This window comes from Melopsittacus undulatus, chromosome 3 (genome assembly GCF_012275295.1).
Source record: "Melopsittacus undulatus isolate bMelUnd1 chromosome 3, bMelUnd1.mat.Z, whole genome shotgun sequence".
NCBI classification, from domain to species: Eukaryota; Metazoa; Chordata; class Aves; order Psittaciformes; family Psittaculidae; genus Melopsittacus; species Melopsittacus undulatus.
The window spans coordinates 79,948,096-79,962,460 of record NC_047529.1 but is presented as its reverse complement, the minus strand read 5'-3'; the positions used below and the strand labels follow the sequence as shown (position 1 = coordinate 79,962,460).

The 14,365-nt window shown below is 37.6% G+C and overlaps 1 protein-coding gene across 3 annotated transcripts in view; it reads left to right on the top strand.

Annotated features, from left to right (window-relative positions):
* PCMT1 (protein-L-isoaspartate (D-aspartate) O-methyltransferase) overlaps window positions 1-14,294 on the top strand; it is a 33,129-nt gene extending 18,835 nt beyond the window's left edge. For 2 of the 3 annotated variants that reach the window (XM_034060256.1, XM_031049882.2), the window contains exons 6-8: window positions 2,710-2,795; window positions 4,306-4,475; window positions 12,087-14,294. In XM_034060256.1, the coding sequence (XP_033916147.1) occupies window positions 2,710-2,795; window positions 4,306-4,475; window positions 12,087-12,099 (269 nt within the window). In that variant the 3' untranslated portion in view covers window positions 12,100-14,294. Of the gene's footprint in view, window positions 1-2,709; window positions 2,796-4,305; window positions 4,523-12,086 lie in introns of all 3 variants that reach the window. The other variant, XM_034060257.1, reaches the window with a different exon arrangement.
* Window positions 14,295-14,365: the final 71 nt, after the last annotated feature.

Genomic DNA, 14,365 nt, shown 5'->3' with positions numbered 1-14,365 from the left:
TTTGGGCTTCTGTTTCCCTTTGGACATTGAATAATATAATTTGTATCATATTGAATATAGAAATGCCAACTTTTTTTTTTAATTAAAAATAAATCTGGATATCTAAAAATGTGTTCCGATTGTGAGTGGATATCTACCTGACTACTATAGTCAGGAAATTTTTGTTGATGGTAAAAAGCAAAGAGCCATGCTGTGCATAGTGCATACAAAGAAGCATGAATTTGTTGTTGTTGGTACTAGTGCTAATTCTGAAGATGGTAGGGTTTGGATTATTGATTCTAAGAGTAAAGAGTTTAAATGTTTCGGGTCTTTTTTTACCACTGTCAGTAAAGTAACAAGATGTGCACAAGTCACATTGAGACTTTCCTGGGCAGCACACAAGGTGTGTTTGAGTCGCAGAATACAAGTGTTCTTTTTCAGCTTAGCAGTTTTTTTCACAATTTAACAATCTCTTTTGTCAACAGATTCATATTGGAGATTGCTACTTCTAATGCACCTTAGGGAGTGAGGGTCTGTCTCCTTGTGTAACTAACAGAATTCAAAGCAGTATCTGTATCCTTGAGCTAAAGAAGTCTTTTCCCATTGCATTCGCTGATGGAACGGCAGTTGATACAGTAACAAATCACTTCTTCCTCTTTAGAGGAGGTGTACAATTGTCCTGGTTTAAACCTAGCTGGCAACTAAGTACCATGCAGCTGCTTGCTCACCAAGGATTCTTTGAAATACCCATTTGGCTAGTTCGGGTCAGGTGTCCTGTCTCTGCTCCTTCACGGCTTCCTGTGCCCCTCCTCAGAGGCAAAGCACGAGACTGAAAAGTCCTTGATCAGAGTAAGCATTACTTGGCAACAGCTAAAACATTAATATGTTTATCAGCATTGTTCTCAGACTAAAGCCAAAGCACATCACTGCACCAGCTACTGGCAAGGAAATTAGCTCTGTTCCAGCTGAAACCAGGACAACAGTGTCACTAAGACGTAAGAAATTATAAATTATATACTTGACTGCATTAAGGGGGTTGTTCCAGTTGAATCCACTTGGCAGAGTCAGAGATGAAGCCCTGCAAATACTGGAACTTTCGCTACTGTCAACAGTAATAAAAGCTGACTTAGTGGAACTGGTGATCAATAGTCATGAGTTCTCTTGAAACATTGGTAGTTCTTCTTGGCAGCTTCTGCCTGTGGCCCTTGGTTCAAACTTGTGCTGGTCAGAAGTGATGATATGAGGAAATAAGTCACTGAGTTTTTAAGGGACTTCTCAGCTACTGAGAAAATGTGCTGTATCCTTAAGCTTTGGGTGTAGGAGGTCTTTGAAGGGTCTTGTTTCAGAACCTAATATGAAAGGTGGCAAACTTCTCAATTCTTATTATTCAAAGGAGCTGTCCAGAACTTCCTGTACACTCTTGGGTACTTGAGGGTGCTGTGAGTGTTCAGGTGACCCTCTAGCACTGAGATCAAAATGACACCTGGTATGACCACCATATATTTATCCTGCCTTCTGAGGAAGGCAAGAAGTCGACAAATTTTCAGCCTCTGGTAGGGTCTTAGAACTTCTGTTGACTCTAGCCTTTTGTTTATGCTCTGATAATAGTGACTGCTTGGAGGTCGAAGTTCAGTCTGAAGACAGGAAACCCCAAACAACTACTTGTACTGAGCAAGAGGACTGTGTTCGTTGGCTTCATTGCTTTTTCGTCTTAGCTTATTACTGTGACTTCAGCGCTCACTGAGTAGGAATTTATGAATGGTTTATCCTCACTTCTTTTGTTCCTAAATAACTCCAGTGAGAGCTTGCCTAACATGCTCTGAATTTCCTGTTAGTTTCCTGTAAATACTGTGAATGCCACATTCCCATTATCATCTTTTAAAGCTTTAGTTGAGGTCTAGTTTAGCTTGCTACATTTCAGTGGCTTAAAAAACACAATCTGTTCCCCTTTCAATGCAATGAGACATCTGTAATAGGGAACTTCTTGAAGCAGCATCGGCAGCCCTCTGAATAACTTAATTACTCCTAATAACTTCCAAGCAGCCATCTGGAGCTTGATCTGATGAGTGTCTGATGTGGCTATCCATGTTTGTCCAGGAAGGGCAGTGAGACCCATCTGCTGACAAAGGGGTATGCATGGGGATTAGTGTGGTACTGCATTAATTTATGAATGTAGGTGTAGATTTTCATTCTAACTGGTAGTGCAGTTATAGGTATATAGCCTATGTGAATACTTGCTTTGTCTTTTTCTCACCTTTGGAATCTTCTGATGTGCACTGCTGAGATTTAATGCTTTAGATTTATGTTTTGCCTTGTATTTAAGAATGTTGTGCATGAAGGCAAGGCAAAACAAAGCATATATTCCAAGAGGGTAAATGAGGGGAAAAATTGCCTGTAGTGGAATGGTAGGGTATATAAATGCTTAAGTATCTTTTCTGGGTGGACTACATATCTCCAAGAACTTTTGTTATAAATCTAAGCATTCTAATTTCAGACATTTCCATAGGATTTTATCTTTTTAAGTGTGTGTGTGTATGTATGTATGTATGAGGGTGTTTTGTTGTATCTATTTTGCAATTGTGTTAATGTTTTAAAATTGACTTCTTGTTGCTACTGCTCAGCAGGATTTTAGTTGAAACCTGAGCATAGATTTTATCTGCCTGATAGGTATGGGAGGTTAGCTGTTTTCTCCACTCCTTTTGAAAATGTTAAAAAACTGTTTTATTGCAGTGGGAGATGGAAGAATGGGATATGCAGAAGAAGCTCCCTATGATGCGATTCATGTAGGAGCAGCAGCACCAGTTGTGCCCCAAGCAGTAAGCTTTTTATGCTTTGTGTTTCTCTTAGCTGTAAAGACTGTTTTACATGTATATACATGTAAAATACTTGGTAGACTTACACTGCTGGGAGTGTCAGTGGGCAGTGTGGTATTACTGTATGGTGTGGGGGAGTTTGTTTCTGTTACAGTTTGGCTTCCTGTTGGTTTGCAAAAGCTGTGTTCTAATAACTCTAAATAAAGAATTTTAAATTACTTGTGCACAACTCTATTACAACAATGAACTGGAGCATTTTATTTTAAAAAATAATTTGTTTTTATCAAACACTGAATTACAAAATTCAAGTATTTGTTTCCTGGGTTCCAAAGTATTGAGCCTGTTAGAAAAGTACCATGCTCAGCTGGAAATACAAATGATGCCATGTGTTGATAGCTTTCTGAGTGGATACAGGCCAGTTCTTCCTAAAGAAACCAGAGTAACTAGGGACTGTAGAGTGTGCATACTTGAAGTCCATTCTTGCAGACTTATTTTCCTCTTCCTTTTATCAGGTGAATGGGAATATGTACCATGATTATAATATGCTAGATACCAGTAAAGTTTTTCTTAAATCTGAATTTTAAAGGGATAGTGAAAGACTGGAGATTTGAGGTGCTCTAGACAGGTTAGACAGTTTCAGACACTTGCGGCTGGTTTGGTTTTCTTTTGGGGTATGTGGGAGGTGTGGTGTTCCCAGCAAAGTGTTGACAGGTGACAATTAAAAAGGTAATGTAAAGTTTAGTAGTGAATGAAACAGTTCTTAATTATAGCTTTTGTTAGTAACAGGGCTTAAGATTTTTTTCCCATGGTGTCTAGGAAATACTGAATTTTCCTTGAGACTACTGCAGTCAGCTGCCTCATGTAATTACGAAAGCAAATCTAATCCAAGCATTTTTCTCACGCACTTTCTTACTTGTTACTTGTCTTACTCATATATTTTAGACTAGTTTTATAAAATCTCTTCCATTCACAGAATGAAAGAGGAGCTGTTGGGTAGTGAGTGTATTGTAAAGAACTTAAAATTATTCCAGGAAGATAAATTTGAAAACAAGTCACATATCTAAAATCTTATTCTGATGGTTCAAGGATCAAGTTAGGGTTCAGTTACCCCAGAAATTCTGGGAAGTGGGACTGTACTGATGCACAATAAATATCAAACAGTTAAAACTAGCAGTTTAAAAAAATTGAATCTATTGTAAAAATAATTCAGGGTTTACATATTTTTCCCCTCTTACATAAAAACTAAAACTGCAACCAACTCAGTCTAATTGCTATTTTACCTTCTTTTGTAATTACATGAAATTATTGTGTTTCTATAATACCAGTTGTTGTATTATGTTGTTGAGATATTCTTATTTCTAGTGCATGGTTTTATTTTTCCTAATTGAAGTAATTATATTCTGCATAATAGTAGATAGATGAATGGTGGAAAGCTGTTAACTTAATGTAAAAACTTTGAATTCAGCTTCTCTGAAGCAGCTGGTTACATTCTAATTTCTGTGTTGTGTTCTAGCTTATAGATCAGTTAAAACCTGGCGGAAGATTGATATTGCCAGTTGGCCCTGCAGGGGGAAACCAGATGCTCGAACAGTATGACAAACTAGAAGATGGCAGTGTCAAAATGAAGCCTCTGATGGGAGTGATATATGTGCCTTTAACAGATAAAGAGAAGCAGTGGTCCAGGTGGAAGTGATTTTCTGTTCCACTTACTTCTTCCACACACACACAAGGTGAAAGGGTGTGAATTTTAAGCAGATAGACTGCAAGGCCTGCCTTTGCTGCTGTCATTGCTTTCTGCTCCATACCATGACAAGTGACTCGGTCTGCATTACTACATCACCAAAAGGAGGTTATGCTAAGTTTGAGTTAATTTAAAAGCAGAAGAAAAATATTGCATGTGTTGCACTTTGTCTCTTTCAGACATATTTTATTTAGTTCTTGGTGTGTTGAAGTTTCTTATTTGTTGTTTTGAACAGAGGGTTGTTTTGTTTCTTTTAAATTAAACTCTCCTTTAAAGAACTTTTTATAAGTAGCTTGCCCAGTAACTAGAGTAAAGTGTAAAATACTACTTCAGAATACATACTGTTTTTTCCTGTAAGTTAGTGATAATTGGGTGTCTTTTTTTTATATTTTATTTTTCTGAAACGTCACAAATGAAGAAAAATCTCTGTAAAGACTTTTGTGAGAAATACAGATAATCTTGCAAGCACTTTTCCCTCAGCCCCAAGTAGCAGACAGCAGAGAAGGTAATCTCTTCTCCGCTAGAATATAAATATAGTTGAGCAATGTTTGGAAATTTTTCTTGGACATATTATTAAATGTCTGTCATTGTCTCTGATGGAGACATATTTGTGTTTGCCAACACAGAAAACTCTAAAGGCCTTTCTAGGGGTAGTAACTCTTCCAGTTTGCTAAATTGAATGGCCAATAACATAGATATAACACAGCTGTCAGCTTAAACCATACTAGGCATTAGTATGCAAATGAACAAAGTAGCAGTCCTGTTTTGCTTCCTGGCAGAAAAACCTTGTGAATGTATTATCTGTGTAAATGAAGTGCATAGATGTGTACTGAGTTCTGAAACAACTCTTTGAGTTTTATAACTCCTAAATTTAGATTTTGGTTTGTTTCATTGTTGTGTTTGGGTTTTTTTGGTATTTGTTTTTATTTTTTTTACCCACTTGATATTGTGCAGTACAGCTTCTGTTTCCGATATGTGAACACTTAGAGTTTAAGCTATCCAAATGTCCATTCAAAGTACAAACAAAGCAGTTTGCGTTACTGCTCCTTACTGAAACATCATTTCAGTGTTTCTTGGATTTTACTGTATAGCCACCATGTACAAACTACTCTTAGAACGACTTTAATGAGTTCCTGCTTAGTTTCAAAGCTTGTGAAGCATGCTCATTATTCAGATGTTTTGTATTTGTTATGCAAGTGAATACTCTGTCCTCGAATATTGCCAGTATTCCCTCAGGGTGGTACTCGGGGGTTTCCTGCCTCTTGTACAGCTTTGGAAGTTTTGCTTTGTGGTTAGCTTCCTCTTCTTGCAAATTTAGTGGACTTTATTCAAGTTTGGAGTCCATGTGCTCGGCTTACTCTAGAAGAGTATTCTTCTCAAGCTTTTTTTGTCCAGAGAGGTTTACAGATTTTTTTTTTCTGAATTTCCACCTGATTATAATAGCAAATGTTTTGGGTTTGTTGTTTGAGGTTTTTTTTTTTTGTAGCAGCAATGTGTGTTCAATAAACACAGTTTATAAGAAGAGTTTCTGGAGTGACAGTGGTTATCCTTTGCTGCTGCTGAAGGTGGTGTAGTGTATTAAGGACTAGAATTCTAAGGTCCTTGCACCTATTCTGTGTGGTTTTGTACTCCTTCCTCTGCTAGCTCAGGAAGAAGTAATATGTTATCTTTGAGCCTTCTTCAGATGGGAGTATTGTAGGGTTCTTTTCTGCAGATTTCTTACTAGTTTCTCTTGTTTTCTGAAATGCTTCTAGGTTTTATTTTTAATTTAAATGTTAAGAATATACACTGGGGTTATCAGAAGAGGTAAGTGCTGAAGGGTGACCTTGATCACTGCAGTGACACAGAGGCTGTTTCTTCCTATGTACATTTAAATTTGGCTCTGATTTGGAAATCTCTGTTAAAGGAAATATCAGAAGTCCACTTCTTGTAATGTGTGTTTCTTCTTTAATTGTCCTTTTCGTGATCTGACAAAAATCCCATTCACTTCTCAAGAATAGCTGTCCTCACTGCTGACCTTATAGGAATTCACATCTGTCTTTTCTTGTTGTTTTTCCCCATTGGTAAGTCCAAAGTGTATGGTCAACCAGCTGTTGCTAAGGGAAGTCCTAATAATAAATCAGCAGTTCTTATCTATGCTAGCATCAAAGATGAAAGAGGTGTTTTCCTAATGCAGGTAACTTCTATGATGTGAAATATTGGTGTCCCTTCACAAAATACAATCAAGAGGCCAGCAGTATATTCCTACGCTAGCAGACCTTCCAGTTGGCAAGAAAGAAGGTGCTTTAATTTTTGCTTAACCGTTCACATGTTGGAGAAGTTGGTGCCCTTCCTTACTGGGCTGCAAGGTGCTCTTTACAAACCAGGGCAGCAATGACTTGATCTCCAGGTGGTGTTTGAGGTCAAACCTACCTTGAGATGTTTTGTGTCATTCATCACTACATTAAACTGTGAGTAAAAGAAAATCAGGACTAGCTGGAAGGAAAAGACTCCTTGGATTACAATAAACTGATGTGGTGTTAAATAAAGAAACTCATTTTGTGAATATTGTGGACTAAAAGAAATCCAGTAACTTTCTAGCTTGGGTTCAGCTGCAGAAGTATTTTTAAACTCCAAATATTAGTGGTAGTCTTCTCATATGTGACTTCATGGGACATTTGGAAGTAGAATATACAAAGGAACCCTATCTTTGATACAAAATTAAATGCATTGTTATACCAGAGATCCAGCAGTAGATAGATCCTACTCATGTGATTATGCTGGTACACATTTTTATACTTTCACATAAAACTTCCCAATGTTTATTTTTTTTCCTTACTGGTAAGTAGGGAGGAGATAAAACCTTTTGTGCTGCACCGTTGAGAAGACAACTTACTGGCTACATTATTGATAGTTCTTGTGTGAATTGGCATCTCTCTTGTTCTACTTCTCAGAGAGTTCACTTACTGCTTACATGGAAAAACGATTTAAAGAATCATAGAATTGTTTAGATTGGAAAAGACCTTCAGGATCATAAGTTCCAACCATTAACCTAGCGTCTGGGTGGGTCTGCCACTAAACCATGTGTAAATGTGGGGCTTAGGAACATCTTTTTTTACATACCTCCAGGGATGGTGACTCTACTTCCCTGGACAGCCTGTTCAATGCTTGACAGTCCTTTCAGTGAAAACATTTTTCATCATACCAAATCTAAACCTCCCCTGGCACAGCTTGAGGTGATTGCCTCTTGTCACTTGTTACTTAGGAGAAGAGACCAGCACCCACCTCACTACAGCCTCCTTTGAGGTAGTTGTAGAAGGTGAGTTCTCCCCCTGAGCTTCCTTCTCTCCAAACTAAAGAATCTCAGTGCTCTCAGCTGCTCTTCCCTCATCACACTTGTGCTCCAGACACTTCACCAGCTTCATTGCCCTTTTCTGCACTTGCTCCATCACCTCAATGTCTTTCTTGTAGTGAGGGGCCCAGAACTGAACACAGGATTTGCAGTGTGGCCTCCCAATGCTGAGTACAATGGGAGTGATAGCTGCCCTGGCCCTGCTGGCTATGCTATTTCTGATACAAAGAGAAATGAGAGTAACAGCATAAGGAACACTGAACAGCGAGTCTGTGTTGCAACTCTTGATGATATTTTCAAACAGAAAGCTGTTTAAAAATGTTATCAGGCTACTTTTTAAAACTTAGACTATTACATTAGCAGGAATTATTTGTAAATGTCATGCTAAATTCATATTTGCTGATAAAAAATGTAATGACAGTATTAACCTTTCAGCAAAACTGCAGTCATGAGACTGGGACTGTTCAGTACACATACCTGTACATACAACGTGATTAAGCACCCTTTTGGAAAAAGTATTTATTAAGAAATATTTTAAAATGTTTCTGCCTAGAAACTTAATGTTTTGAAGGTCTCTAATGAGCTAGTTGTCTAATTTCAGTTAAAAGTAGGAAGAATCATTTGCCTCAATGATGAGTAAAGCTTTTATTTTACTTTGGCAAAAAGAATCTCTGCCAATAATATTTTGGGTTAAATTTAGAATTTATGTATAATGTAGAAATGCATGTGATGTAACTGACAGAATAGGTTGTAGAGAAGATTCCTTTTGTGATTTCAACCTACTCTCTCAATTTGATGATTGATCATAGCAAATAAATATAACAGCACTTTTTCAGATTAAAATGCTACAAGTCTAAATATTGCATTTAGTAACCTTTAAAATCACAAAGGGAAAAAAAATCAAATCCTGAAACACTGAGTAGCTCCTGAAATTAAGTGTAGCCTCATATGAATTATAAATGTAGTATCAGTAATGACAGCATATTTTTCATAGATGAGTGATGTATCCAAAAGGGAAAGTCAGATGCTGCCTAATGACAAGAAAATTGAAGTGGATAAAAAAGAGTTACAGATTTCAGATAAATTTATAAATGCTTGTTCAAATATTTAATTTGAATGCTCTCCACCAAAGTCGAAGAGATGGATCACAAAACTCTATGACTTACGTGTATCCCAAACTTCTGTTTTTCTTTTATTGTTGCTAAGGATTGTGATTCTTTTGTGTTTTGTGGGGGTTTATCTGAAACTCTTGCTATTAGATTTTTCTGAGAATGCTTCTTAGTTTATTGTTGGATAATCCCAATGGGAAGTGTGGAATATTTGTGTAGATGTTTTTCCTATCAGTAAGCCAATGTTCTTCAAAGTTTCTTAAATTTATTTTTAGAATAGTAATTTTGAGCTAATGACTTCTGAAATTTGCTTTAACTTGAGCTTATAAAATTGCTTTGATGCCTAAATTGACAGTATTAGATAAGTGATTCTCTTGTTAAAATTCCAGGGACCTGAGAAGGTCTATTGTGATGACTTAACACCCAAGTATATGTATTGCTTAGTAAGCAGGAGCTAGTAAGCAGATTGGAAGGAGTACATGTATGAAGGTGGAGGGAAATTAAGTGAGCTGTGTAAGAATCACAGCAAATAGCTGTGGCCAGAGAAAGGGAGAAATACAAATTAGTCTATCTTTGCTATGGCTGTACGGGACAACAGAATATTATTAACAGGGAAATAGTTGTTTTGTGAGTCTCCTTCTAAGTTTTGTGTCAGGACAAATCTTTTACTGCTGGGAGGAGAGGCAAGTATACTGTTTTTTACTAGTGATTGTAACCTGGTAGATTTCGTAGCTTGGTACCTTCTGATCCATACAGCTGAAGTTCAAATCAACTGTTTTGCAATATATATTTAAGTCTGCAAGCTGTTCACATTAAGTGGAAAGCTGAGAAATGTTGCCTACCTGGTGATCCAAGACTTTTCTGTGTTTTCTAATATATATACTCCAGTAGTGCAGATATAAGCTCAGCATCTCATAACGGTAGAAAATAAATGCAGTGTAATTTTTAACATGTACATCCTGGGTTGTTTTGGGCTGGTGTGCTGTCTTTAGATTAATGAGTAGTGAAAAGCATGTGAAAAATCTCTTGAGGGAAGCTGATCCCCTGAATGCAGTTAAATGTTCTAATAATGAGTATATGAAAACCTTTTGCAAGTGGTATCTAGGATATACATAACTTACAGGAACATTATTATGTTGTCAGGAATAGCTTAAAGCAGTGCGAGCTACCAACAAAGCATTGGCATGTTGGTATCACTTATTTGAATTCTACATACAAATACCATTTTGTAAAAGAAAAAAGAAAAAAAAAAACACTCCAAAGTCATGAAGTGCATTACCAGTATTATGCAAAAACCTTACCAGTGCCTGTGAATGGGTAAAATTATCATGTTTAATAGTTTCATAGTAAATATGGTATTTTTCTTGGGCTTACAATTTCTTGAGGATCTAGCTTGGGTTTAAAGGCTTAAGAATTATTTGTCACAGTAAAAGGTCAGGCTTTTACAAAGTTATGAGGGTGTATGATGGGAGTCAGGATGCAAATCACATCAGCAATTAAGCATCTGAGACTAAACCAGCAATAGTAGCAGTCATTACTTACATATGCTTTTTGAAGTTGTAAATATTTAACTGATGGTGCAGCTCCTGAAAGCATTAAGGATGAATGAAGTACTTGTCCTCATTTCACTGGCAATGCATTTTAAACTGAGTATCAGATGTTAATTTATTTTGATCTGTTTAAAGTAAGTAAATACCCATTCTGTGAAATAGGCAGATATGGAGAGATTCCAAACCTTTGGTTATAAACAGATTTTTATTTACCCCTGCCAAGATGTGTTCTTCCCTCTTCTGCTTTATCTCTGCTTTCTGTAATTACTGGAACACTCTGAAGCTGTGTGAATAGTACCTCTCTATTAGAAGGCAGTGCAAAGTGCAAAGAATGCAAATATTTATCTCTAACAAATCATAAGGTTTGCCTCCCAGCTGCATTCGATAGAGAGCTAGTCATTTAGGCACTAGTTGCAACAGTCTTTTTAGTTGCTTCTAAAATGTTTTGCATGCTGTTGTTCCATGCTATATGATTCCCGCAGGATAATGCCTTTGTAATTTTAAAGCTTTTGCCTGTGTGCATGTAGCACTATATTCTTGTGGGTTAGTTTGCATGACAGCTGGAAATACTATGGTGTATTGAGCCAGCAATCACATTAATGAAGTTTTTCCTAATTCAGACACTGCTTTGGCTAGTGGCGGTGATGTACCTACTAGATGAAAAATCTCAGCAAACTCATTGGAAGTTTATAGATCACTTGTGCCTTGCGAAAGGGGTGTTTAGGGGGGAAGCAAACACTTCTGATTTGAATTTTACAACATTCATAATGGCCCAGTGCACAGCTTTCAGATTTGATGGACATTTTGCATTACAGTCCATCCTTTAGAAATATATGACAATTTCGCTTTTGGAATATGGGTTTCCTATTTCAGTGTGTTTTACATGTCCTGCAGGATCAAGCCCCTGTATTTTCTAGATTCCTCATAATGATTTAGAGAGACTTCTTGATGCATCCTTTCTCTACCTGAGTCTCCTTTTAACACATGCCCCTGCTGCCTCCACCTTTTCCATAACCTGCTCCTGATTTAGCATAGCTGTATTGGGAGCTATTCAAGCTCCTCTGTGAAATAAATGACGTAGGTGGCACAAACTGCACAATGTTGATGTGAGATTATGTTCCTAGCTTTCTTGAGAGACTGCAGCTGAAGCAAGAGTTCTCTTTTTGGCAGCTGCTGAGAATGTTTTTTGCCAATAACCTGACTAGTAAGTTGGCTCAGTTTCTCGTCAACATGGAGCCAACAGTGTGGATGACAGGTAGCTGTGTAAATAGATGTGTGGTGTGGGGAATATTCATCAAAACAAAGAATCCATTCAGTGTAAAATAAGGGGACCCATATTTCATGATACATCACATAACAGTACAAGATGATATGGGATTGCTGTTGCCTTTCCTTTGGGCTTTGAGTTGTTCTTGTTTTTTTTCTTTCGAATGCTTGAAGAGATTTCTGAAGTTTTGCTGGTGTGCATGAGCACTTCAATGTGACCTGATTCAATATCAAAACGTTTCAAGTATGATTTCCAAGGGGAGGAGAAACATAACTGCATGTGTTTTCTTTCTACAGGGATGAATTGTAAAAGCTACATCATCTTGACCCAAACATAGTGTTACAGTGGACTGCTCATCTCCAGTTCTAAAAGCTTTTTGAAAACCAACAGCATTGCAGCTTGTTTTGGACTTCATTCTACTGTTATCAGCATGGAAAAGCGTGGTGTTTGTTTTATTTTTTTAGCTGCTCAAGGCAAATCCGACACAGAAATGGTGGAAAGTTTTACTGGGCACTGTTTTATTTAACATGCCTTTATTTTACTTTCATCTGTTCAAAGTGAATTTCTGCAAAACTGCAGATCAAGACCTACAGCTTGTGAACTCTAATTTTGAAGGGGGTACTTGAACACTCACTTTTCTTGGCTCCTGTGTCCCTTGATAAAACTGCTTCTGTGCACCTTACAACACTACGTAGGCAATACCAGGTTTTCCGTCTTCCAGTGTCTGCTAGATGCTACTAAAAGGAGATGAACTTCCTTTTTAAGCTTTTGACATGGTGTCATAGACTAGCATGTAGTAGATACAATCAGCTGCTTTATTACCTTAAAACCAGGCATTTGTATATATATTAAACTTCACAATATCAGAGGTGGGTGGCCACTCTTATCAAACATGGCTGTTCAAGTTGGACACAACAGGTGCATTGTAATCCTTCTAAAATTAATCAGTGGAGTCTTGAAATTCTGGTTTAGTTTATAGCTCACCACTGGTGAGATACACATGGACTTAACACTGTAGATATGAGGTAAGCCGTGTCCCAATCACTGACCAGTTTATGCAATGCTGCTTTGCCAAATAAAGCTAAAAGCAAGAGGGAGGTTGTGTGCTTGTGTGGAAGACTAGGATCAGTATGTAGTAGAATACCGAGATAGGGATTGCTAGATTCTTTATTAAAACACCAAACCAACTCCAGTTTGGTCCTAAAAGAAAGTTGCTTTTGGCAAAGCCATTTGCTCTGTTAATGTTCTCATTTTTCAACTGTGAGCACCCAGGAAAAATTCTGACTTTTTAGAAGATGAATTTTAATTGCCATACAAGGAAAACATGATACATGCAGGAGGAACAATGAATCCTGGACTCATAAGTACAGATAGAGAGGCAATTGTTCACTTTTGGAAGACTATAAACTTCTTTCTGCCTCAAGTTTTCTGTTTCGGTGCGGTAACTGTCAACAGCAAGTGGCAAAGCAGTACCATAAGGTGGGCTGCTCTGGGAAAGGGGGGAGTGGATCTTGAGTCATCCTCTCAGATTTGAGCAACCAGGAATTAAAGTGAACAGCATGTTGTCATTATTTTCTTTTTTAATAGTAGAAAGGATTATAGACTAAAATAACTTGCATAAAAGAACCCATAGTGATCACTGCAAAAATATATTGGCTTGTTGTGGTGGAACAGCAACGATTTTGTAACAGGATTAATCCCTGAAAGCATAAAGGTTGAAATTCAAAGGCCTCTGAATATGAAAGAGGAACATTTTAAATAACCTACCTTTTGAAGGCAGATCCCATCCTATTGCTGTGTAAAAGATACGTATCAATTTATTTAGATGTTTGGAAGTTAATGGACCACCTCCTGACCCAACAGCAGCCTGGGAGCACGTGCACGAGGTTAATCTTGCAAAGGAATTAATATAGTGTGTATTCTAGACAATACAATTCAATTCAGAAAACCCCACTTGCGTCTGACAAAATTGTACTAACCCACAATCAACTGTGAATCTAGTTCTTGGTGTTGAAGTGAAGTATCTTAAATGATGCATGCTAATGTTCAACCTTTTGGTCACTGTATCACTCGGTTTGAGTTCAGCTTTATTTACATCTCCTCACTAATCAGTTAAATGAAAGGTATGAGCTCAACTGTATCCAAATTCTTGTATCTGGATGCAGTGTGATAAGCTAGCCTACCCTTGGAAGAGGTGATACAGCTGAGACCTGGCAACAGCTTCTTGAGAGAGAACCACTTCAGGGACCAAGGCTGTTGGGATTAGTGTGGCCCTTCCACTGGAGGGGATGCTGATAGTCAAGGTACTTGGACAGAAAAGGATTATCCAGGAGTAACATTTAGGACCTGGAGAATGAAAGCCCCTTCATGATGGAGCAATGGTTCTGAAGTAAAAACTTGGAGGACAAACTGAAATGCAGAAGATTTGAAAAGCTTGAATAAATGCTGTGTGAACTGTCTGAATTGCTACTTTGCCAAATAAAACAAACTGAGAGGAAGCTGTATTTAGGTGTCTGCTTGGTTTTGTGGCCTTGATTGGTTGGTTGGTTAACCTTCAGAGGACTTCACATGCCCT